The sequence below is a fragment of the Scyliorhinus canicula genome, chromosome 7, assembly GCF_902713615.1.
Source record: "Scyliorhinus canicula chromosome 7, sScyCan1.1, whole genome shotgun sequence".
In the NCBI taxonomy this organism is placed as follows: Eukaryota; Metazoa; Chordata; class Chondrichthyes; order Carcharhiniformes; family Scyliorhinidae; genus Scyliorhinus; species Scyliorhinus canicula.
The window spans coordinates 115,221,246-115,246,390 of record NC_052152.1 but is presented as its reverse complement, the minus strand read 5'-3'; the positions used below and the strand labels follow the sequence as shown (position 1 = coordinate 115,246,390).

The following is a 25,145-nucleotide window of genomic DNA, read 5'->3' as shown; positions in this document are numbered from 1 at the left end:
TGCTGAGTTAACATGAGATGCTTACCCAGCTAGTTCAGAGAGCAAGCAAAATGGAAAGTGACTTACTACCAAGGAACATTGCACATTTTGGGCATGTAAGACCATAAGAGGTAGAGCAGAAGTAGGCCATTGGGCCCATCGGGTCTACTTCGCCATTCAATGAGATTCATGACTGACCTGATATTCCTCAACTCCACTTTCCCGCCTCACTCCCGTAAACCTTGATTCCCTTCCTGATTAAAAAAAATGTACAGAATGTTCATAGTCAGAATAACAAGACGTGAGGTATAATGAAATCAACACCAACTTGCCAAGTACATGCAGCAAGTATTTAATGCTCACTGAGTACAGCCTGCCTATAAGCAAATTTTCAAAACAGTTTTGGTGTTCGCAAATAAAATCAAAGAATGCTAAGAAACACTTGGTCTGGCAGCATCTCTGGAAAGATCATAAGAAATAGGAGCAGAAAGAGGCCATTTGCCCATCTTGAGCCTGCTCCACCATTCACTAAGGTCACGACTGATCTGATTGTGGCCTTCACTCCACTTTCCTGCCTGAGCCCCATAACACTTAACTCCCTTGTTAAAATCAAGAATCTAACTCAGTGCTGAAGATATTCAATGGAATTCTTGGAGGAAGAGAATTCCAAAGTCTAATGATCCTCGGAGAGAGAAAATTCCTCCTCATATCCGTTTTAACTGGGCGATCCTTATTTGTAAACTGTAACCTTGTTCTAGTCTCCCACACAAGGGGAGACATCCTCCCAGCCATCCACTTTAAGTCCCCTCAGAAACTTATATGTTTCAATAAAATCACCTCTCGTTCTTCTAAACTCCAATGACTGTAGGCCAAACCTGCTCAACATTTCTTCATAAGACAAGTTAGAAATGAGAGAGTTAATGCTTCAGGACTGTCATTTTCATGTAACTTCAGCAAACATTTCCTCCCACAAGTCCCGAAAGACGTGCTTGTTAGGTGAATTGGACATTCTGAATTCTCCCTCCATGTGCTTGAACAGGCGCCAGAATGTGGCGACTAGGGTCTTTTCACACTAACTTCATTACAGTATTCATGTAAGCCTACCTGTGACAATAATACATTTGGACACCTGTAAACAAAGCTGTCCACTCTGGCTGGCCCCACGTGTCGTTTCATAATTCCTTAAATCTCCAAGTGTAATTGTGGTTTAATGGTTGCACTCAACTTTTGAGTCGAAAGGTGATTTGCTTTCAAGCTCTGCTTTAGCACCTCTGGATAGAATCCAGCTGATGTTTCAGCCTAACTGTGAAGGAGCACTGTACTGTTAGAGGTGATGTATTTCAGATGAAGCATTAAACCAAGAGCCTGCCTATACAGGGAGATGCTTTTGCTCTTTAAAGATGGCCAAGGATTTTTTTCAGTCATGTTGGACAACGTTCATTACTTGGGCAAAATTGTATTGTCACCCGCTGGTGGATTGCAGCCTGTACAATTTCTTACCCACTCCCAACCTGTTCACAATTTATCAGAGGTGGTGTGAGGCCGAGGGCTGCCTTTGCCCCAATTGAAACCCTGAAGTAGAGCTCCTTCCCATTTGGCCTCAATTTTGAATGGAGTTCAGAGGTGGGGAGGAAAGCAGGACACGTACTCAGGCAGAAAAGTGTGGGGGGGCTCCCACAAGTGCCCCTTTTCCAAATTGGGCACCACCCCTCCTCCCCCCCCCCCCAAAAGGTCTGCCCCCTTTCCCACAGACATCTATTAAGAGCACTACCCCTGGAACAGCACAGTAGCGCAGTGGTTAGCATTGTTGCCTCACGGCGTCGAGGTCTCAGTAATAATCAAAAAAACCTATTCAAATTGTACTTATGTTTGGGCATGAATGGTATTCTTCAAAAGGGACTTTTGCTATAACATGTAGCTGTTTATTTTTAATACGTTCAATGTGAAAGGGGTATCTTTTGCAGAAGAAGAATGCAAAATATGTCAGACATGTAGTATTTAGTTAATTTAGGAGTTATATATTGTAGAGAATATACACCAATGTAAATTTAACAGCAGGGACAACAGGACTAACAGGCTGGCTGCTGTGACTTCCAGCTGTCTGCAAGATGAGAATCACTGCTCCAGGGGACTGGCCTGGGATGAACAGAAATGCCACTGTGTGACCTCCTCCGTTCAAAGAGAAGATGGTGACAAACTCTCTATTTTCAAAATCATTTCATACATTGCTAAATAAACAGGGATGACCTACACTCTCTCAAATGCATTTCTTTTCTGTCCAGAACTCTCTCCCATTGCAGAACTGGCTATCTGCGGGCCCTATATGGAGTTCAATGAGGAGAAGTGTGATTGTGTTTGTAGGAACATGGAAAGTCATGAAACGTGCTCGCAGAAACAGAAAGCATTCGATCCAGATTCCTGCAGGTAGGAACACTCATAGCAACTGAGTTAATGTGAGAAACGTAAAGGAAAGCAATAAGATGTTCCGGCAAAGATTATTTATATCCTCTATTTTATAACCTGGATTGGGTCACTAAGCCACATCTACAGGACTTGCCCCAGCCTTGCTCAGTATGCTCAACTTCGATTTGACCCATTTTCCAGAACTAAACACTGACTGGTCGAACACTGCTAGATTATAAAACTCAATGGAATGAGGAAAGAGGACTTTAGCTCAGTGATGGGCAACCTAGGCTGGTGAGTGGGCTGCATGAGTGGCCCTCCTTCATCTCAGTGGGCTGCAAAATTGAATTCAGACTTGTTCACTAATCATGACCCCATGAATAAGATTAAATACATTTAGTACCTGCTGAATATTTCATAATGAGTAATGTTTTAACTGAACTGTCATCAACTTCAAATGGTAAAAACAAAATAAACATTTACACTTTGGACCCAGGGAGCAGACGGCTCTCACAGTTAGTGTTGTGAGCAATCAGCATGCAGCTCACTTCACTTGCCCTTGCGTTATGTGCGTATCACTTCAGTCATACCGGTAGAGAAGATACTACCCAGACTGCAATCAGAAGAATGTGGCAATCCCGCACGTGGGCAACGGTCAACAAAATGTCTTGTCGACCGCACTCAGGACCCTGATGGGCGGGATATGTCCCTGAGCCGCAGGTTGCCCACCACTGCTTTAGCTCATCGAGTTGAGTTATACACAGCTTGATTCTCAGAGCATTGTCAAGTTACGGTTCCATCTGACCCTAAATGAACATTGCTTCTGTAACTTTCTGCTCTAAACCTACTTTCCCGTAACAAAACTTCTGACATTGGTGGTCACTCGAGAGGAACAAAAACAGAAAAAGCTGGATAAACTCAGCAGGTCTACCAGCATCTGTAGAGAGGGAAACGGAGCAAATATTTCTGATCCTAATGACCTTTCTACAGAACTGATAGCAAGATAGAAAAGTGCAGAATTATATAGTTGGAAAGAGGGTGGAGCAGAACAGAAGGTCAGGGAAAGGTCAGGACAAGGAGATATGGACAGGTTTGTCATGGACATAAGGCACAGAAATGAAATGAAATGAAAATTGCTTATTGACACGAGTAGGCTTCAATGAAGTTACTGTGAAAAGCCCCTAGTCGCCACATTACGGCGCCTGTCCGGGGAGGCTGGTACGGGAATCGAACCGTGCTGCTGGCCTGCTTGGTCTGCTTTAAAAGCCAGCGATTTAGCTGAGTGAGCTAAAGGAGAGTATTAATGGTGTCATTTAAAAAAAAATGTATTTTATTACAAACATATATCAAAGTAGGTTACAGCAAATAAACACCCGGGAAACATACTTCCCAACAATCAAGTATACAGTCTGTATAACTTTTCCCCCTTCTTCACCCCCCCCCCCCCCCCCCCCCCCAACGATGAACAGCTCCTCAAACAGTCACAAACATCCCCCACCTTTTCTCAAACTCCCTGTTGAGCCTCTTATCTCATACAGTATCTTCTCTAACCGCAGGACGTCATACAGGTCACCCAACCAAGCGGCTATCCCCGGGGCGATGCCGACCACGACTCTCGCAAGATTTGCCGCCGTGCAATCAGAGAGGCAAAGGCCACGACATTGGCCTTCCTCCTCTCCATGAGCTCCGGCTTCTCTGAAACTCCAAATATTACCACCAAAGGGTCCGGGTCCACCACCTCCTCCACTATCCTGGCTAAGACCACGAACATTCCCGCCCAGAACCTTTCCAATTTTTCACAAACCCAAAACATGTCCATGTGATTCACTGGCCCCTGCCCACATCTCTCACATTCACCTGCTATCCCCTGAAAGAACCCACTCATTCTCACCCGAGTCATATGCACCCTGTGCACCACCTTAAACTGTATCAGGCTCATCCTTACACAAGAGGTCCCGTTTACACTTCGCAGTGCCTCACTCCATACTCCCCAATTGATCTCCCCTCTCAACTCTGCTTCCCATTTCTCTTTGATCTTCACCACCCACTCACCTCCCTGCTCCCCCAGCCACTTGTATATATCCCCAATTCTTCCCTCCCCTTCCAGATCCGGAAGCAGCAGTCGCTGAAGCAAGGTGTATCCCGACAACCTAGGGAATCCCCTCTAGACCTTTTGCGCAAAGTCCCTAACCTGCAGATACCTGAACTTAGTACCCCCTCGGCAGCTTTACCGTCTCCCTTAGCTCCTCCAGACTGACAAATCCTTCCTCTAAATACAGATCCCTCACCTTGATCAACCTGTTAATGGTGTCATTAAGTGAAGAAGAGTGCTAATGGTGAAAAAAGGTGAGACAGCAGAATATGTTCATGGGAGCAACTGAGCAGTCAGGGACAAGCAGCCAAGTAGGGGAGGGTGAGGTTGTGTTGGGACAATGCCAGTCAGTTAAATAAAACAATGGACAACAAACTACAAAAGGGTGGGGTGGGGTGGGGGTGGGGGCGAGGGGGGAAGAGAAAGAGACAGTTTTGGTTCTTTTAAGCAGCCAACCTTTCTTCACTAAAACCAACACAGCAATCTCATATGAACATGTTCAGCAGTCTGCTGCTGATATTGTCTAACAATGATTATACTAGAGAAAGTTTGGAAAATTTTAGTGAAACCTTCCCATACTTTATGGTACATTTTTGAGCAGCATCACTGACCAACTGGATGGAGCTTGTTCCTATTGGATACACAACTCCATAATATTTCGACAGTTAATACATCAAAAGTGCACATTCCCACTTCTATTTTAATCTGTTTTCCTGCCGTGGCGTTGCTGGAGATTATCAGAAAACCTTCTGCTGCCATTCTTCAGACAGCTGCCAAAATCACCCTCTCCCCGATCGTCATTCAGAGTGGGATCCCTTGGTGATTTTCCAAACATATCAATGCCACATGTGCAGCCCTATACTGCGGCCTTTACCGGGGTCAGCTGAGTAAACATACAGTAGACATCAATCGGGAACATTCTTGGCCATTTGGCTCAGTGCTCATTAGATGGATCAGGAAGCCATCAAAACAGTAAATGTTTAAAGATACAGCAAGTGCATTTTGGGTGCTGAACAGTCCCGATATCAGTATATGCCAACAGCACAATGCAAGGTCAGGAGGCCAGTCCGCTTACAGGATTAGGCTTTGTTACTGTCCTGCTGGATCCAAATGGGCCTCCCAATACATTCCCTAACTCACAATGTGCTCTAGTTTCTCATCTCCCTTCAGGACCTCTTTTGGCTCATTTTCTCTGTGAGACACCTGCTGCTCTCTTGTCCTTAACTCTGCGAAACCTGTTGACAATCCACAAACTCTCCTGGCCTCTATGTTAGCCGCTATTATTTTTTTATTATTTTAAAAATAAATTTAGAGTATCCAATTCATTTTTTCTAATTAAGGGGCAATTTAGCGTGGCCAATCCACTTACCCTGCACATCTTTGGGTTGTGGGGACGAAACCCACGTAAACACGGAATGTGCAAACTCCACACCGACAGTGCCCATTTCCAACTCCTTTTCCTCTCCAAAATCCTTGAATATGTATCGCCTATCTTTTCCAGAATTCCATGTTTGAATACCGTCATTTAGATTTCCTTCCCTCCCATAGTATTGAAACAGCTAATATAATTTACAAATAAAATGCTAATATCATTCACAAATGAAATGCTATGTGACCGTGTCCTTCTCGATCAGTCTGCAGCCTTTGACACTGATCAACACACCATCCTCCTCCAGTAGCTCTCCAATTGCCATCCAGTCAGGTGGGTCAGCCCTCTTCTGGTTCCTTATCTATCAAATCACCACCAGAGTATCACTTGCCATGGTTTATTTTCCTGTTCCTGCATCAGTACCTCTGGTATCTCCCAAGGATCTATCCTATCTATCATCTGCATGCTGCCCCTCAGTTTATATCATCTGAAAAAACATGGTCAATTTCCATGTCTGCACTGATGACACCCAGCTCTACCTCACCACCACCTCTCTAGACTCCTCCACTGACCCTAAATTATCATACTGCTTCTCCAACATCCAGCAGGGGAGATGAAAAGAGATTTCCTCAAACTTATTCTTGGGAATACTGCAGCTATTGCCTTCAGTCCCTACCATAAATTCCTTTCCCTAGCCACCACCTATTTCCCACTCTATGGACGGGACTCTCCGGCTTCGTTACGCTCCCGCTCGAGCCAAACAAAGCCGGTGACTAGCAAGAGAGGCTAAAAACAAGAACCACGCCAGACGGCAAACAGTTTACGATGCAACCGGCCCACTCCTGTAGACGAAACCGGGATCTAGCCATAGCATGGTGAGAAACCAATTATCACCACTCAAGCTCTATTTCCATACAATTAACGTGAGCCACCCCATATCTAACGACCTCCCATCATTCATCAGCCTCCCCAGCAAATGGTCACGAAGGCGCCGATTATTATTCCTTTTTAAAAACGTGAACCTAACGGAAGGGCTTCAGTGAGGAGCCGAGGAGGTGAGTAGCCACCTTTGCTGACAGGCAAAGAGTGTGATACACTGGGCTTGTCCCAGTGCTCAGCAGGGGGTGGGGAACCCTCGGATGGGGGGGGGGGGGGGGGGGGACCCTTGGCAGGCGTAGGGGACCCTCCACAGGGGTGGGTGGGAATAAACAGGGAGGGGGGGGTCAATCGCACGCGGCACCACCATGCCAACCGCTGGATTGTGTGTATCCATTTTGGGGGCAACCCTTGTCCCTGCCCGTCAGCTCCACTGACCACTTAACCCCCACTGACTGCTGAAGCCTCTGGCCATGCGGCTGAAGGCTATTACTACAGGGAATTGGCAATTGTGGTTAAGTAAGCATTTTACACCTCCTCAGTGGATACCCTTGGGTGGACGGGACACGTAGCAGGTGGAAGTTATTGACTTGCATCCCAATCAGACCGTGTGCCTGAACACTGTGGGAGGCAACAGCATACATAGACATGTCCATGGCCGGAGGTGGGCGAGTGCCACGGGGAGGGGACCAACACCCGGTCCAGGTGTCCGAGTTATAGGGTCTGGGGTCTGGTGAGGGGAGCCCGCTGGGGTCAGGAATGCATGTGCAGGGCATTCCGTGTAGGGGGGTAAATGGGTGAATGGAGGGTCCCAGCTTGGGAGCCACCGCTGCTCGTCAGTCTAACACCCTCTTCCAATGCCTTACGGATATTGAACGGTATGGACAGGGATTTTGGACCCAGGACTTGCCCTAGTGGTGCTGCTGGTAGGCCGGGCGGCAAGACGCTTGAGACGGCGGCAGCAGCAGCAGCGTCAGCAGATACTTGAGGCAGCAGACCATGTGCTGGATCCTGCCCCACACCCTGAGGACCTGGCCGCCCATCAGGCCAGGGAGGGATCCAGATGGGGAGTCCCGCGACAGCCCAGGGTGTACAGGTATCGCTGGTCATTTGAACAGATGATGGACAGTGCGTGCCATAGGAGGCTACACCTCAAAAAAGAGAAGGTGCAGCACCTGTGCCATGTCCTCGTGGACTTGGCACCATGAGGATGAGGGAACCCACTCCCGGTGGCCATCAAGGTTACCACAGCCCTGAACATTTACGCCTCGGGATCATTCCAGGGCTCAAGCAGGAACCTGTGTGGCATTTCACTGGCCACAGCCCACAGGTGCATCCAATAGGTCACGGATGATTTGTTTGCCCCGGTGGAAAACTGCATAATCTTTGACCTAGACTAAGCCCAACAAGATGCCCGGGCTGCAGGTTTCGCCACCATCACCAGGATGCCCCAGGTCCAGAGGCTGATAGACTGCACGCATGTTGCCCTGCGCTCAATGGGGCATCTGGCAGTGCCCTACATTAACAGGAAGGGGTTCCACTCCCTCAACATTCAGCTAGTGTGCGACCACCACATGAAGAAAATGTGTCTGTATGCACGCTTCCTGGGGATTGTCCGTGACAGCTACATCATGGGGCCATCGGTCATCCCAGCCTCTTCGAGGAACACCCCAGGGTTGGTGGCTGGCTCTTGGGGAATAAGGGGTACCCACTGAAGACCTGGATAATGACACTAGTAATGAGGCTGGAGACCGAAGCGCCTGGTTCAACGAAGCCCATGTCTAACCCAAAAAGGTTAGGAGGGGTTATTGGGTTACGGGGATAGGGTGGAAGTAAGGCGAAAGTGGGTCGGTGCAGACTCGTTGGGCCGAATGGCCTCCTTCTGCACTGTATGTTCTATGTGGACACCCGGGCTGTCATTGAGCGGCACATTGGACTCCTCAAGATGTGGATCCAATGCCTCAACGGCTCCAGTGGTGCATTCCAGTACACCCCCGGAGGGTCGCCCGCTTTGTGGTGGTCTGCTGTGTCCACCGCAACCTCGCACAGCAGTGGGGCGATAAGATGGAGGTTGGTAATGCGGAACATGTGCCCACCGAGGAGGAGGACGGGAATGATGAGGCAGCGCTGGACCAGCAGGGGCTGGAGGACGAGCCCAGGGAGGGAGCGGAGGGCTAGCCGAAGACTGCAGTACAGGCGGCAGCGGCGAGGGTCCGGAAAGCCCGGAGTAGGCCAGGAAGGCCCCCCTACACGTCCAATTCACTTAGGACATGGCATGGACCGTCGGTGCTACCTTGCCCATCCCACACCCCCATCTCCACGTTAAGGGTTACATCACTCCAAGATACTGGGATTGTGGCAGCACTGTCAGTGGGTCACTGTTGAGGGCAGGGAGGTGATGAGAACCCACAGAGAGCTGAAGACATGTGATCAGTGGGAGGGATTGGTCAGTCAGTAAAGCAAGAACAACTCATGTTTGACAGGTCCTCCAGGTGGAGTCCGGTGGTTCCTCACATCTCTGGCGACCGCCACCCTCCGCATTGGAGACTGCTCCGTCTTCGGCCACCTCAGGCAAATCCATGGCAGTTCCTTGAATGAGGTGACAATTCATAAGTCTGGCACCCTACCACCAGTCTGGGCCCTCTACTGGCGATTGTGGGAGTACTTTTCCTGAGGGAACACAGAGGGCATCTTTAGCCATCCGCGAGGTTCACAGTGGTGGGAGGAGGTTGTGAAGAAAGGGTTGGGGGGGGGGGGGGGGGGGGGGGGTTGCAGGGAGAGGGAGAGTGGATGGAGCAGGGGTGGGAAAACTACGGCCCGCGGGACGCATGCGGCCCGCCAAAGGTCTTTATGCGGCCCACCAAGTCATTAAAAAAAAAATTTTTTTTTTAATTTTTTTTTTTAAATTTTTAATTATTTTTTTAAGGTTAATGGGGGGGGCTGTTGGGTTACTTACTGGTATAGGGTGGATACGTTGACTTGAGTAGGGTGATCATTGCTCGGCACAACGTCGAGGGCCAATATGTTCTCTATAAGGCGCCCAGAATCATAATCGGGTGAAGTAATTATTTTACTTAATATACTATGCGGCCCTTTAAAATTGTGAATTTCTGAATGTGGCCCTTGCACGGAAAAGTTTGCCCACCCCTGGGATGGAGGGTTGGAGGTCACATGGAGAGTTTGGGGGATAGATGCTCAGGTAGGGGTGAAAATGTCTCGGGATGGGGGGGGGGGTCCTTGGTATCTACTCACTCATGCAACCAGGTGTTGGAATTTGACCTTTTTCCGGCACTGGAGGCCAGTCATCCTGGTCACACTCCCAGAGCTCACTGCCGCTGCCACCTTGTCCCTTCAGCACTGGCTGCCCTTTGGCTGACCTTCCGGGACCCTCGGGGGAACAGGACATCTCTCCTGCTTCCACTGCGTCTAAGAGCCATCCTTGAATCTTGCTGGTGTCCTGGGCGCCGTTGTTGCAAGATGGCTGGGGTTGGCTGAGAAAGTGCTGTTTAAGTGCTGCCCGACCTTGTTAGTGGGGGGCTGGTGAGCCCAGTGCCGGCGAATCAGTTGGCGAGCTTTCAGTTGCGGCGAGAAGCCCATGGGGTCTTGTTAAGTTGGCCAATTAACGTTGAATAGCATTGCCAGCCTCGCTGGGCCGAGTGCAGTTCCCACTTGCCATCACTTAGAAATCTTTCCAAAGAATCGCGCCCTATAGCATTTCCTGTCTCTGCCCCTGCCTCAGTTCATCTACTGCTGAAACCCTTGCGCCTTTGTTGATTTTAGACTTTACTATTCCAACGCAACCCTGCCTGGTCTCCCACATTCTACCCTCCATAAATTTGAGGTCATCCAAGAGCCTGCTGCCTGTTTCCTAACTTGCTTCAGGTCCCATTCAGCCATCACCTACTGTGTTTGCTGAGCTAGATTGGTTTCTGCTCATGCAACATCTTGATTTAAAAATTCTCATCCTTGCTTTCAAATCACTCTATGTCCTTGCCCCTCCTTATGTCTGTAATCTCCTCCAGTTCCAAAACTCTCAGCGATATCTGTGCTCATCTAATTCTGGCACATCTTTGATTTCAATTGCTCCACCATTGGCTGCCAAGGTGCCCAAACTCTAGGGTCGCCTCCTTAAACCTCTCAGTCTCTTGCTCTTTCCTCCTTTAACACACTCTTTAAAACCTGTCTTTGACAAGCTTTCAGTCATTAGCCCCAATACCTCCTGTTACATTAAGGCACTTTAGAAACCTGTCATTGTCGCCACCTTTTCAAAAAGTTATTAACAACAGGACTTGTCTCCCTGAGACTAATTCAGTTTTCAATTGTCAGTTTATTGACTGCTGTTAAGCTACTCTTTGCTCTTGTTACAGTTGTGTGGACAGACCTGCCTGTCTATACCGTAGCAGATCCTGCGCTGTGGGGAAGGTCTTCAGTGATAAGCACTGCCAGTGTGTGTGGAAGAACTAACAGTGACATATTTTACCGAGGAAAAGCGACTGGCAATCACGGATTTTGACTTTAATAAAAATGCTTGTTCTACATTTCTGGCTTTGTTTTAAATTATTATATTTTATGTAAAATATTAAACCACCTCACAGTAACTGAAGTCTTATGCCTATCATTTCCAGAATGTGAGGAACATATTACCTATACTTTTTTAAAAATTGTATAAATTATTTGCTGAATTAATGGTTAAAATGCACAATCTTTTGCAGCATCCTGACACTCAATGTGACGTCTTTCCTCTTCTTTCACATCAACCCTATTCTCATTCCCAGCTAGTCCACAGGCAACTTTGCATCTCTTCCGAGTGGCATTGACTGAAGCAATTCAGTGTTCGCTATTATTTCTTATTGAGAATGTAAAAGGAAAGTCCAAAACTAGACAAGAATAGTGCCAAGGTTGAAAGAAGTGAAACAAATGAGGTAACTAAGGTTTAACAGACATCGCTCTTGGGTATTAAAGCCAGAAGTTTGTAAAGGCAAGTCTACGCAAGGAAAGAGTTGATGTAAAAAACATGTAGATGAGTCTTGATTTCACAAGCGTAACATACCTCTAATCATATCTTTTGCCAAAATGGTTTATTTAGATTTGCCACTGATTCATGACACTTTGCCTACTATCCCTCAATCTAAGATAAATAAATCCTTAAATCAGATTAATTTAATAATTCCAGTCCTTGGGCCGAGCTGCAAATAAATAACATTTTTTTCAAATACAAATTTTTTTATACATAACCGGAAATTGGATGAATCACTTCCAGTTGCACTTCTATCTGACACAAAGCTCAGTCTGATTGACAACTTTGCCTGATAACATGGTTGAGAGCAGGCTAAACATGGGTTCAAGAAGCAATATTAGATCCTCTCCTACATGTATATTACAAGTCTGAGATTTGTTTTAAAATTCAAATCTATCAGCGCTGGAATACAAATATTTAACCCATACCATTACCAAACAGCTTCCTTTACCTCTATAAGGTTGCCCATATCTGCCCCTGCTTCTGGTCAAATCCTGCTGAAGGTCTAGTCTATGCTTCATGTTGAGACTCGATTAATCCAATGCTCTTCTGGTCAGTCTCCCACCTTTCATAAAAGTAAATGCATCCAAAGCTCTGCTGCGCAATTCCAAACTCTAATCAACTTTTGATCACCCAATACTCTCTCTACTCACTGACCTATTGGCTCCTGGTCCAGCAATGCCTCATCTTTAAAATTCTCATCCTTGTTTTCCAATTAATTTGTGCCTTCTGCACTCCTCCAAATCTATTAAGAACCCTTAACGTTCATTGTTCCACCATTGGTGGCTGGGCCTTCAGGTGCCTAGGCCCTAAACTCTTTAATTCCCTCCTGAAATTGGGCAGCAGGGTAGCACAAGTGGCTAGCACTGTGGCTTCACAGCACCTGAGTCCCAGGTTTGATTCCCCGCTGGGTCACTGTCTGTGCGGAGTCTGCACGTTCTCCCTGTGTCTGTGTGGGTTTCCTCAGGGTGCTCCGGTTTCCTCCCAGTCCAAAGACGTGCAGGTTAGGTAGATTGGCCATGATAAATTGCCCTTTGTGACCAAAAAGGATAAGAGGGGTTATTGGGTTACGGGGATAGGGTTGAAGTGAGGGCTTAAATGGGTCGGTGCAGACTCGATGGGCCGAATGGCCTCCTTCTGCACTGTATGTTCTATGAAATTGTTCTTATCTTGCTTCTTCTTTGAGACACTCCTCAAAACCTATGCTTCTTTTATTGGCTTGGTGTCACATTATGTCTGGTTACACTCCTGTATAATGGGACCTTTTACTACTTTAAAGATACTATAAAAATGCAAGTTGTTGATGTATAATTAGATAAATATTGGCATAATATTACATTTTATTTCCAATTACGGATAAATTTAGTATGGCCAATCCACCTACCCTGCACATCTTTTGGGTTTTGGGGGTGAGACCCACACAGCCACAGGGAGAATGTGCAAACGCCACATGGACAGTGACCCGGAGCCAGAATCAAACCCGTGTCCTCAGCGCCATGAGACAGCAGTGCTAACCATTACGCCACCCTTGCATATTACTATTTGTAGGGCCTTGTGTGCAAAATAGCTCTCTCAGGTAAGAACAGGTGAAAATTACTAGTCTGGTAAGGGTATTATTGTGATATAGATCTACATTTTGTCCCTTGCGAATCCATTTTAATCATTGCACCATTGGAGGCTGTGCCTTCAGCTGTCAGGGTCGCAAGCTCTGGAGATCCCTCTCAGAACTTCTCCCTCCTTTTGGACACTTATTAAAACCTGCCTCTTTGACCACACTGTTGGCCATCTGCCCTAATATCTCATTAAGAGAGATTCGGTGTAAACTTTTGTTATAGATTGCTCGTGTGAAATCCCATGGGTTTTTAAAAATTACATTATGTGTAATAAGTTGTTGTTCCTTGTGACAGTTCAAAGTCTGGGAAGATAGCCAGGGCAATGGAGACCTATTGTTTGCATATGCAGCACTTGGACTCGCTGCAGGGTAAATGAAAAGTTGTAAATTTACTGGCTGTCACATTCCAGAGGTGTTCACCATTCAGAGCGTACGTGAGGTCAACAGGTGGATGGCCGTCACAAGGTAGGAATCCTCCAGGAGTATGACACTCTGAAACTGAATGTGTCTCAATTCCTCAAGGGGGGAGGGGGGCATGTGTGCAGTCTTAGAGCACACATCGGTGGCACGGTGAGGCATGTGGCTGGATGGGGGCAGGGGAACACACAGAATATCGCATCACAGAGGTTCTCAGTGTTTCACTACTCAATCATTTTTACAACCGTCATTGAGAATTCCACATAGCATGTTATCAGGCCCGAGGACATCATTGAGAGGGTGCAGAATATTCTTCAGGAAGCAGAGGAAGGCAGCTGGAAGCCTCAGTCCCCGTGGCAACGAAAGACACAAGAAACCAAACTTGAAATCTTAGAGGTTCAGGTACTAAGGAGGAAACTAAAGAGCAGAATCTCAAAAGATGGTAGTCCCTGGCTTACTCCCAAATGCCACATGTTGATGAACATGGAAGCGGTGAGGCAAATCTTGGTTAATATGTGGCTAGAGGTGCAGGAGGTAGGGCTTCGAATACCCCCAGCATTTGGAGAAGTTCTAAGCAGAATGAGGAGAATCAAGATAAGAGTTTGCACCCGAAGGTCACTGCAATGAGAGTGTTGGGAACATTTCTTGTGACCATAATTTGGGGCAAAATTAATTCACTTGGGGGGAAAAAAGTGGGTTAATTAATAAAGGTCAAAACAGATTTGTTACTGATACATCCTGCCCGAAAAACATGATTTGAGATCTTTGCTGAAATAAAGGAGGGTTTATGAAGTAAGGTGGATATCATTTTCAAATGATGGTTTACTAGTTATTTGTAGATGTATTAACAGAATTGAAGCCCAAAAGGGTAAAGGTGCAGTAGCAAGAGAGTACAAGCATAATTCAGACTGGAGGCAAGTATACAATGGCATTTCCAGAGGTTAGTGTATTATTTTATTCCTTCATTGGAAGTGGGCAGACCAGCGTTTATTGCTCATCCTCAATTCCTCTTGAAAACGTGATGGTGAACAAGCTTCTTGAACAGCTGCAGGCCATCTAGTGTAGGTACACCCACCGTGCTGTCAGGAAGGGGATTTGAGGATTTTGATACACAAGAGTAAAGTTCCAAGCCAAGACAATGTGCACCTTGGAGGGGAACTTGCAGGTGGTGGCACTCCTGTGTGCCTGCTGCCCTTACCCTAGGTCGTAGTTTGTGGGTTTAGCAGTTGCTGTTGACGGAGCCTTGAATACCTTCAGTGCATCTTGTAAATGATGCACACTGCAGTCATTGTGCACCAGTGTTGCGGAAAGTGAAGGCTTAAGTGAATAGGGTGCCAATTGAATGGGCTGCTTTATCCTGTATGGGGTCGAGTTTCTTCAGCGGAGTTGGCACTGCACTCATCCAGGCAGCTGGAGAGTATTCCATCACACTTCTAGCTTGTGCCTTGCAGATGGTGGACAGACTTTGGGAGTCAGGAGACAAAGCTGAAACATTTGTAACTACCTGCAGCCAAGTTGATGATCCATCTGGGCCTACTCAGGAGGTCTCCAGTATCACAGATGATAGTCTTCAGTCAATTCAATCTTGATAGCACTGGATACTGCCAAGTCTATGGACCATGACAGTATACCAGCAATATTGAAGACTCGTGCTCCAGACTAGCCTTGCCTCTAGCCAAGCTTTTCCAGTACAGTACAACATTGCAATGTGGAACATTGTTCAGGTGCCTCCTGTACATTAAAAAAAGGACATGGCCAACCCAGCCAATTACTGCTCCTTCAGTCTACTCTCAAAACACCAGCAAAGTGATGGAAGGTGCCTTCAATAGTGTTCTCAAATGGCACTACACTGTAATAACTCACTCCGTACGGATTCTGCCAGGGCCACTTGGCCAAACATGGGAGAAAAAAGCTGAACTCGAGGCGAGTTGTGACTGTCCTTGACACCAAGGCAGAATTTGACCAGGTTTGGCAACAAGGAACCTGGGCTAAATTGAAGTCAATGGGAACCAGGGGAAAACTCCACAAAAAGAAAAATGGTTATGGTTGTTGCGAGGAATCATCTGAACTCCCCAGAATATTGCAGCAACCATTCCTTTGGGCACTGTTTCAGACCCATCCATCTTCGCTGCTTCACAAATGACTTTCCCTTCATCATTAGATAAAAGCAAATGACTGTGGAGGCTGGAATCTGAAACCAAAAGAGAAAATGCTGGAAAATCTCAGCAGGTCTGGCAGCATCTATAAGGAGATAAAAGAGCAAATGTTTCGAGCCCAGATGACCCTTTGTCAAAACTTTGTCTCATGTAAGTTAGGTTCTGAAACACTACATTACTACTTGGTAAGGGAAAGTGATAGTACCAATGAAGAGGGTAGCCCAAAAAGATGACAAAGCAACAGGTAGCAATTAGACAATTAAAAAATGTACAGCTTAGAGCAAGAATTTGACAGAGAGCAATAGAATAAGGAACAATCAACAATACAGGTAAAGGGCCAAGCCTCTTTAAAGAACTTTAATCTATGATCCTCATCAGAATAATGAGACAGACGCAGAATATATTGGCAGTAGGTCTGAGGTTTGTGAATAGTGTGGTGCAAGTGGAAAAAAAATGTTGCTCAAATGGTAAATTACGATTGCCACCCTTTTGTGAGCCACCTGACCCAATGAATGTCCATCTTATGGAAACAACAACAAAATCAAAACATTTCTTGAAAAACATCAGAAATATAATAGATTAGTCTGTCATAAAGAAATCTCTTCATTTTGGCTTAAGAAGAAAGACCTACGATTGTGGTCTATCATGAAAAAACAGTGAACATGCAGACACTGAAAATTTACAAAGTGATACTACAGATGTCTTTGACATCTCGGATGAAATATTTAGAGTATTAACAAACATCAAGGAAGATTTTGATTTTAAGGACTTGAGTGACACTGAGGATGCAGAGAATAATTAGTAGAAATCACTTTGTACATTTGATTAAAACGTCAAGCCAAGTAAATGAAAAATACATTGTGAAAACAAATATTTTCTGTCAAATTATGCTTTTGAGTACAATTGTGTGAATTTAGGTGTCTATGGTTCATTTTGTGGGATAAAAATTGTTAATTAAAACAATTTAGCAAAAGCAGGTAATTAAGTGAATTATTTCATGAAATTTGTCAGAAAACAAAAATACTTCAAACACAATAATTCATGAAAACATTTTTGTGGTCAGATTTAATACCCATCTCATTCAGGAGACAAATATCATGATAACTGATGGAAATTTTATGGCTGCCATTACTGAGACCAGCTTTATATTCCAATTTCAATAATGAAATCTAAATTCCACCAGCAGCTATGGCAAGACTTGATGCCAGTCCCCTTGGATCTCTGGATTTCTCATCCAAGAACTGTCATTACACCACAATTCCCAATTCTGAATTTTACAGCATTGTAGAGAGAAAAAGCTGACTCCAGGATTGCAGTGTTTTTCAACTGGGGTTCCCCAGAACCTATTTGAAAATTGTACCAAATACAGAAACTAAACAAGTAAATTGAAATATTTAGGATGTGCTAGCAATGTATAATCCATAATAGCTTATTACAAATAGAACATAGAACAGTACAGCACAGAACAGGCCCTTCGGCCCTCGATGTTGTGCCGAGCAATGATCACCCAACAACACCCCCCACCCATGTGGTATTTTTTTTTTTTAAAATACTTTTTATTGAAGAAATTTTTCAAAATACAAACATTTTAACCCCCCCTACATTTACATTTAAATTATAACAAAACAAATTCAAACCCCCCTACTTAACAAGAAAAAGAAAAAGGTCCCCCCCCCCCCCGCCGGCGAACCGACAGTCAGACCAACTTATCATTTCTTGCAGCGTCCTCGGGCAGGCCTTGCCCGTGCCACCACCGCTACCGTACTTCCTTCGTCTTTGTCCCCCCCCTCCCCCCCCCCCCCCCCCCCCCCTCCCTCCCGCCCTCCCCTCCCCTCCCGGGTTGCTGCTGTCACGGCCTCAGTTTCTATCTCTGATCCAAGAGGTCTAGGAAGGGTTGCCATCGCCTGAAAAACCCCTGCACCGACCCTCTCAGGGCGAATTTGATCCTTTCCAATTGGATGAAGTTTGCCATGTCGTTTAACCAGGTGTTAACACTCGGAGGCCTTTCGTCCCTCCACTGAATCAGGATCCTCCTCCGAGCCACCAAGGACGCAAAGGCTAATATTCCAGCCTCCCTCGCCTCCTGTACCCCCGGTTCCACCCCAACCCCGAAGATCGCAAGTCCCCATCCTGGCTTGACCCTGGACCCCACCACTCTCGACACCGTCCCTGCCACCCCCTTCCAGAACTCCTCCAGTGCCGGACATGCCCAAAACATATGTGCATGGTTCGCAGGGCTTCCCGAACATCTAATACACCTGTCTTCACCCCCGAAAAACCGACTCATCCTTGTCCCCGTCATGTGGGCTCTATGCAGTACCTTAAATTGAATGAGACTTAGTCTCGCACATGACGACGACGAGTTGACCCTCTCCAGGGCGTCTGCCCATGTCCCGTCCTCTATCTGTTCCCCCAGCTCTAACTCCCACTTATCTTTCAGCTCCTCTACTGGTACCTCCTCCACCTCCTGCATAATCTTATAGATGTCCGAGATCTTCCCCTCCCCGACCCAGACCCCTGATAGCACCCTATCACTCACCCCCCTGTCGGGGAGCGCGGGGAACCCCGCTACCTGTCGTCTGGCAAATGCCTTCACTTGGAGGTACCTGAACGTGTTCCCCGGGGGAGCCCAAATTTCTCCTCCAGCTCTCCCAGGCTCGCAAACCTCCCCTCTATAAACAAGTCCCTCAGTTGTCTAATACCCGCCCTCTGCCAGCTCTGGAATCCCCCTCCTGTGTTTCCCGGCGCAAATCTGTGGTTCCCTCTTAGTGGTGCCCCTATCAGACCTCCCACTTCCCCCCTGTGTCGCCTCCACTGCCCCCAGATCTTGAGGGTGGCCGCCACCACCGGGCTCGTGGTATACCTCGTGGGAGGGAGCGGCCATGGTGCCGTTACCAGTGCCCCTAAGCTTATGCTGCCGCAGGACGCCCTCTCCATGCGCTTCCAGGCTGCCCCCTCCCCTTCCATCATCCACTTTCGTACCATTGATGTATTTGCCGCCCAGTAATATCCTGAAAGGTTGGGTAACGCCAGCCCTCCACTATCCCTACTCCGCTCCAAAAAGACCCTTCTAACTCTCGGGGTGCCATGTGCCCACACATACCCCATGATACTACTCGTTACCTTCTTGAAAAAGGCCCTGGGGAGGAAGATGGGCAGACACTGGAACAAAAACAAGAACCTCGGGAGGACCGTCATTTTAACTGACTGCACCCTCCCTGCCAGCGACAGCGGCACCATGTCCCACCTCTTAAACTCCTCCTCCATCTGTTCCACCAGTCTGGAAAAGTTCAACTTGTGGAGGGTCCCCCAGTTCTTTGCCACCTGCACCCCCAAATACCTAAAACTTTTAACTGCTCTTTTGAAGGGGAGCCTCCCAATTCCCTCCCCTTGGTCTCCCGGGTGTATTACAAAGACCTCACTTTTCCCCAGATTTAATTTATATCCCGAAAAGTCCCCGAACTCCGCTAGTATCCCCATTACCTCCGGCATTCCCCCCTCCGGGTCTGCCACATACAACAACAAATCATCCGCATAGAGCGAGACCCGATGTTCCTCCCCTCCCCTTGTCAGTCCTCTCCACCCCCCTGAACCCCTCAGTGCCATCGCCAACGGCTCAATCGCTAATGCAAAGAGTAAGGGAGATAGGGGACATCCCTGCCTAGTACCTCGATGGAGCCCAAAATATTCTGACCTCCTCCCGTTTGTTACCACACTTGCCATCGGAGCTGAATAGAGCAGTTTTACCCACTTGATAAATCCCTCCCCAAACCCAAACCTTTCCAACGTCTCCCACAAGTATTCCCACTCCACCCTGTCAAATGCCTTCTCCGCGTCTAGCGCTACCACTATCTCCGCCTCCCCTTCCACTGCTGGCATCATAATCACATTTAACAATCTCCGGACATTTGTGTTAAGTTGGCGTCCCTTCACGAACCCCGTCTGGTCTTCATGGACTACCCCTGGCACACAGTCCTCTATCCTGGTTGCCAGGACCTTTGCTAACAGCTTGGCGTCAACATTCAGGAGGGAGATGGGCCTGTAGGACCCGCACTGGACCGGGTCCTTGTCCCGCTTCAAAATCAAGGAGATCAGGGCCTGCGACATTGTTGGGGGCAGAACCCCCCCCTCGCGCGCCTCATTAAAGGCTCGCACCAGCACTGGACCCACCAAGTCCACAAATTTCCTGTAAAACTCCACCGGGAACCCATCCGGCCCCGGCGCCTTCCCCGCCTGCATCTGACCTATCCCTTTAATTAGCTCCTGCAGCTCTATCGGCGCCCCCAACCCTTCCACCAGCTCCTCCTGTACCTTTGGGAACCCCAATTTATCGAGAAAGTTCTTCATTCCCCCCTCTCCTCTTCGGCGGTTCAGACCTATACAATTCCCTATAGAAGTCCCTAAAGACCCTATTCACCTCTTGCCCCTTCTGCACTACGTCCCCACCCCTCTCTCTCACTCCCCCAATCTCTCTGGCTGCATCTCGCTTACGAAGCTGGTGTGCCAGCATCCTGCTCGCCTTTTCCCCGTACTCATACGCCGCACCCTGCGCCCTTCTCCACTGCATTTCCGCCTTCCTAGTGGTCAGTAGGTCGAACCTGGCCTGCAAGCTACGCCGCTCCCTTAATAGCCCCTCCTCTGGTGCCGCCGCATATTTCCTATCTACTTCTAGGAGCTCCCCCACCAGCCTCTCCCTTTCCTGCCTCTCCTTCCTCTCTCTGTGTGCCCTTATGGAGATCAGCTCTCCTCTAATCACTGCTTTCAAGGCCTCCCAGACCGTCCCCACCTGCACCTCACCTGTGTCATTTGTACCCAGATAGTTCTTAATGCCCGTTCTCACCCTTCTGCACACCTCTTCGTCCGCCAACAGCCCTACATCCAGGCGCCACAACGGGCGTTGGTCCCGCGCCTCCCCCATGTCCACGTCCACCCAATGTGGTGCATGGTCCGATATCGCAATGGCCGAGTACTCCGTGTCCTGCACTCTCGGTATCAGCCCCCTGTTCAATACGAAAAAATCGATCCTAGAGTACACTCTGTGGACGTGGGAGAAAAAAGAATACTCCCTCGCCCTAGGCCTACCAAATCTCCATGGGTCTACCCCTCCCATCTGCTCCATGAACCCCCTTAACACCTCTGCCGCTGCCGGCCTCCTATTCGTCCTGGAACTCGATCTATCCAGCCCAGGGTCTAACACCGTATTAAAGTCCCCTCCCATGATCAGGCCCCCTGCCTCCAGTCCCGGGATGAGGCCCAGCAGGCGCCTCATAAAACCCGCGTCGTCCCAGTTCGGGGCATACACATTTACCAGTACCACATTCTCTCCCTGCAGCCTACCCCTCACCATCACGTACCTGCCCTCCTTGTCTGCCACCACCTCTGCCGCCACAAACGACACCCTCTTTTCCCACCAAAATCGCCACCCCCCCGGTTCTTGATATCCAAGCCCGAGTGGAACACCTGTCCCACCCACCCCCTTCTCAGGCGGACCTGATCTGCTACCCTCAAATGAGTCTCCTGCAGCATTGCTACATCAGCCTTCAGTCCCTTCAGGTGTGAGAAGACCCTTGATCTTTTGTCCGGCCCATTCAGCCCCCTTACGTTCCACGTGATCAATCGGGTCGCAGAGCGACCCGTCCCTACTCCCTGTCGATTAGCCATGTCTTGTCCCTTGCTCGCCCCGGGTCATCCCTTCTTTTCTGACCCGCTTCCCATAGCGATGGCCCCCCCCCCCCCCCCCCCCCCCCCCCCCCCCCCCCGGCTCTCCCCTTCTCGTCCCTGGTCTTTCCAGCAGCAACCCGGTGTCTCCCCCCAGCCCCCAGCCCCCCCCCCCCCCCCGGCTAGGACCCCTCCTAGCCGCGATGTACCCCACATCGTACTCCCGAGAGTCAGCTGGTCTCCGCTGACCCGGCTGCTCCTGCCACATTCCGACTCCTCCCGGTTCACCCCATCTGCGCCCGTGAAAGATCCCCTTAAAACCCCCGAGAAAGACCCGCATAATCAACCCGCTCCCCCCCCCCCCGTCCCGTCTCCCCAACTTAACGATATAAATACCCAATGGCAACTAAATACATAAATACTTAACTACATACTCAAATAACAAAATAATTAACTAGCTATCAACTAACAGTGTGCCCAACCATCACCCTCCATCAAACAGTATAAATAACCGCAGATAACCATAACCCGAAAAGAAAAAAAAGAACAAAAAACCCCCCCAAGCACCCAAAGAAAAAGGGTAAGAGGGGTAAATAACTAAGGGAAATTGGAAACGGGAAGAAACACCCCATAAGAAGCCAACGACCCACAATAGAGATTTCAACAGTACAAATATACAGACAATCCACGAAACTGTTACCCAGTTCCGACCTGGCCTGAAAAAGAAAAGGGCCACTTGCTCAATCAAGAGTCCCCCGGCGGCTACGACCGCCGGTGCTCCCAGGTTTTAGTTCGTGTCCAACTTTTCCTCTTGTACAAAGGTCCAGGCCTCCTCTGGGGACTCGAAATAATGATGTTGGTCCTTGTAGGTGACCCACAAGCGTGCCGGTTGCAGCATTCCAAATTTGATCTTTTTCGCGTGTAGCACCGCCTTTGTCCGGTTGTACCGGGCCCGCCGCTTTGCCACCTCCGCACTCCAGTCCTGGTACACCCTTACCGTCGAGTTCTGCCACTTGCTGCTTTTCTCCCTTTTTGCCCACCTCAGGACTTTCTCTCGATCACTTAGCCGCTGGAACCGCACCAGCACCGCCCTCGGGGGCTCGTTTGCCCTAGGCCTCCTGGCCATGACCCGGTATGCCTCTTCCAATTCCAGGGGCGCCGGACCGGCCCCTTCCCCCATCAGGGAGCTCAACATCTCCGCCACATATCCTGGGAGATCCGACCCCTCCAGGCCTTCTTCCAGGCCCAGGATCCTCAAATTTTTCCTCCTCATCCGAGTGTCCAGCTCCTCGAAGCGGCTCTGCCACTTCATGTGGAGTGCCTCGTGCACCTCCACCTTTGCCCCGATGACTGTGGCCTCCTCCTCCCTCGCGGTCATCTCCTGCTGCAGATCTTTAATCGACGCCTCTTGGATCGCCTGGGCTCCCACCAACCTGGTGGCCGTCGCGTTCATGGACTCTAAGAGCTCCACTTTCATCTCCGTGGAAAAAACGGAGGAGAGTGGCCTGCTGCTCCTCCGCCCATTTCTTCCACTCCTCCGATGCACCGCCGGCCGCCATTTTGATTTTCTTCCCCCGCTTTTTTTGGGGAGCTGCTACCGTTTTTCTTGCCGCTCCGCTCCGATACCGACCATAAAATCGGTCTAGTTCTCCTCAGGGGACCTTCCCCCACCGGGATTCGTTTTTTCAGCGCCGTTGGGGCCCTCCAATTGGCCCAAAAACACCTTTGTTGCAGGAGCTTCCAAATGTGCGGCTTAGCTAGTCATAGCCGCAACCGGAAGTCCCCATGTGGTATTTAATTGTAATTACAAATAATTATTTTAATTATTGTATGTTTTACATTGTTTTCATTTTAGCTTTACAATGTATATATAGTGGGAGAGGAAGAGGGAGAAAAATAAAATAAGAGCACTGAGAAAATTCAGGTCTGGGAACATACCATGGAGCAGCATGGTGGTTAGCATAAATGCTTCACAGCTCCAGGGTCCCAGGTTCGATTCCCGGCTGGGTCACTGTCTGTGTGGAGTCTGCACGTCCTCCCCGTGTGTGCGTGGGTTTCCTCCGGGTGCTCCGGTTTCCTCCCACAGTCCAAAGATGTGCGGGTTAGGTGGATTGGTCATGCTAAATTACCCGTAGTGTCCTAAAAAGTAAGGTTAAGGGGGGGGGTTGTTGGGTTACGGGTATAGGGTGGATACGTGGGTTTGAGTAGGGTGATCATTTCTCGGCACAACATCGAGGGCCGAAGGGCCTGTTCTGTGTTGTACTGTTCTATGTTCTATATGTAGAGAGGGAAATGCTATTTCTGCAGCCAATAAGTCCTGTCTTGGACTAGATCTCAGGGCTTCTGGTCCAGAGGTAGGGGCGCCATCAGATCTCCTTCCATTTTGCTGCTGCATTATAAAGAATCAAAGTTTCTGCTGCTTTTCCACAAAACACCTTTTAATTTCCTTCAACAGACTTTGCACAAAACTCAACATCATATCATCTGACACAAGAGCCACCTGAAGCCCCTTTACATATCAGTGTCAATTATTGGATGCTTAACATAAATGTGGCAACTAATTGGAATGTCTCTTAACCCATTACTTAACAATCCAAAGGTAGGGGCACCACCAGGTCTCCTTCTAGTCCAGAGGTAGGGAATGCTACCAAACACCTTCCGATTCAGAGATGGGGAATGCTACCACTGTGCCATTAGATCTCCTTCTGATCCAGAGGGAAGGTGATACAACCATGCCACCAGATCTGGTCCAGAAGGGTGGCAGAACCATGCCACCACATTTTCTTATTTAACTGACACGCTAACAAATGTAAACATGTCACCCAAGCACCTTCAAACTCAGGATTTTAATATGGGTGGCACTGTAGCACAGTGGTTAGCACGGTGACTTTACAGTGCCAGGGACCAGAGTTCAATTCCCAGTCACTGTCTGTGCAGAGTCGGCATGTTCTCTCCACGTGTGCGTGGGTTTCCCCCGGGTGCTTCTGTTTCCTCCCACAAGTCCCGAAAGACGTGGTTGTTAGGTGAATTAGACATTCTGAATTCTCCCTCGGTGTACCCAAACAAGCGGCAGAGTGTGGCGACAAGGGGCTTTTCGCAGTAACTTCATTGCAGTGTTAATGTAAGCCTACTTGTGACACTAATAAAGATTATTATTGACCACAGAATCATTACAGAGCAGGATGAGGCCATTCAGCACATTGTGTCTCCCCACAGGCTCGCCGATTGGGCATTTCACTTTGTGCCATTTACCTGCCTTATTCTTCTAATCTCCATTCCTTTTCAAATAATCATCTTTGAATGCCTCGATTTAACCTGCCTCCTGGCCACATTGACAGCTGCTTCGAGCGCAATCTCCCCCATCGTCACTTCCGGCTACTCCTCACGGTCGCACCGACAGTTCGCAGCCCCGTTTTGACTCCCTCAGGGCGACGGTTGGACAGGCCCCTCTGCCTCTCAAACTGACGGTTGGACAGGCCCCTATCCCGCCCACCCCCCGTCAGGCCGACGGTTGGTCAGGCCCCTCTGCCTCTCAAACTGACGGTTGGACAGGCCCCTATCCCGCC

General features: G+C 48.4%; 1 protein-coding gene across 6 annotated transcripts in view; it reads left to right on the top strand.

Moving 5' to 3' along the window:
- Positions 1-11,317, top strand: part of vegfd (vascular endothelial growth factor D) — a 65,305-nt gene extending 53,988 nt beyond the window's left edge. For 3 of the 6 annotated variants that reach the window (XM_038802716.1, XM_038802718.1, XM_038802720.1), the window contains 4 exons: positions 2,035-2,168; positions 2,262-2,403; positions 6,109-6,176; positions 11,087-11,257. In XM_038802716.1, the coding sequence (XP_038658644.1) occupies positions 2,035-2,168; positions 2,262-2,403; positions 6,109-6,176; positions 11,087-11,232 (490 nt within the window). In that variant the 3' untranslated portion in view covers positions 11,233-11,257. Of the gene's footprint in view, positions 1-2,034; positions 2,169-2,261; positions 2,404-6,108; positions 6,177-11,086 lie in introns of all 6 variants that reach the window. The other 3 variants (XM_038802717.1, XM_038802719.1, XM_038802721.1) reach the window with 3 other exon arrangements.
- Positions 11,318-25,145: the final 13,828 nt, after the last annotated feature.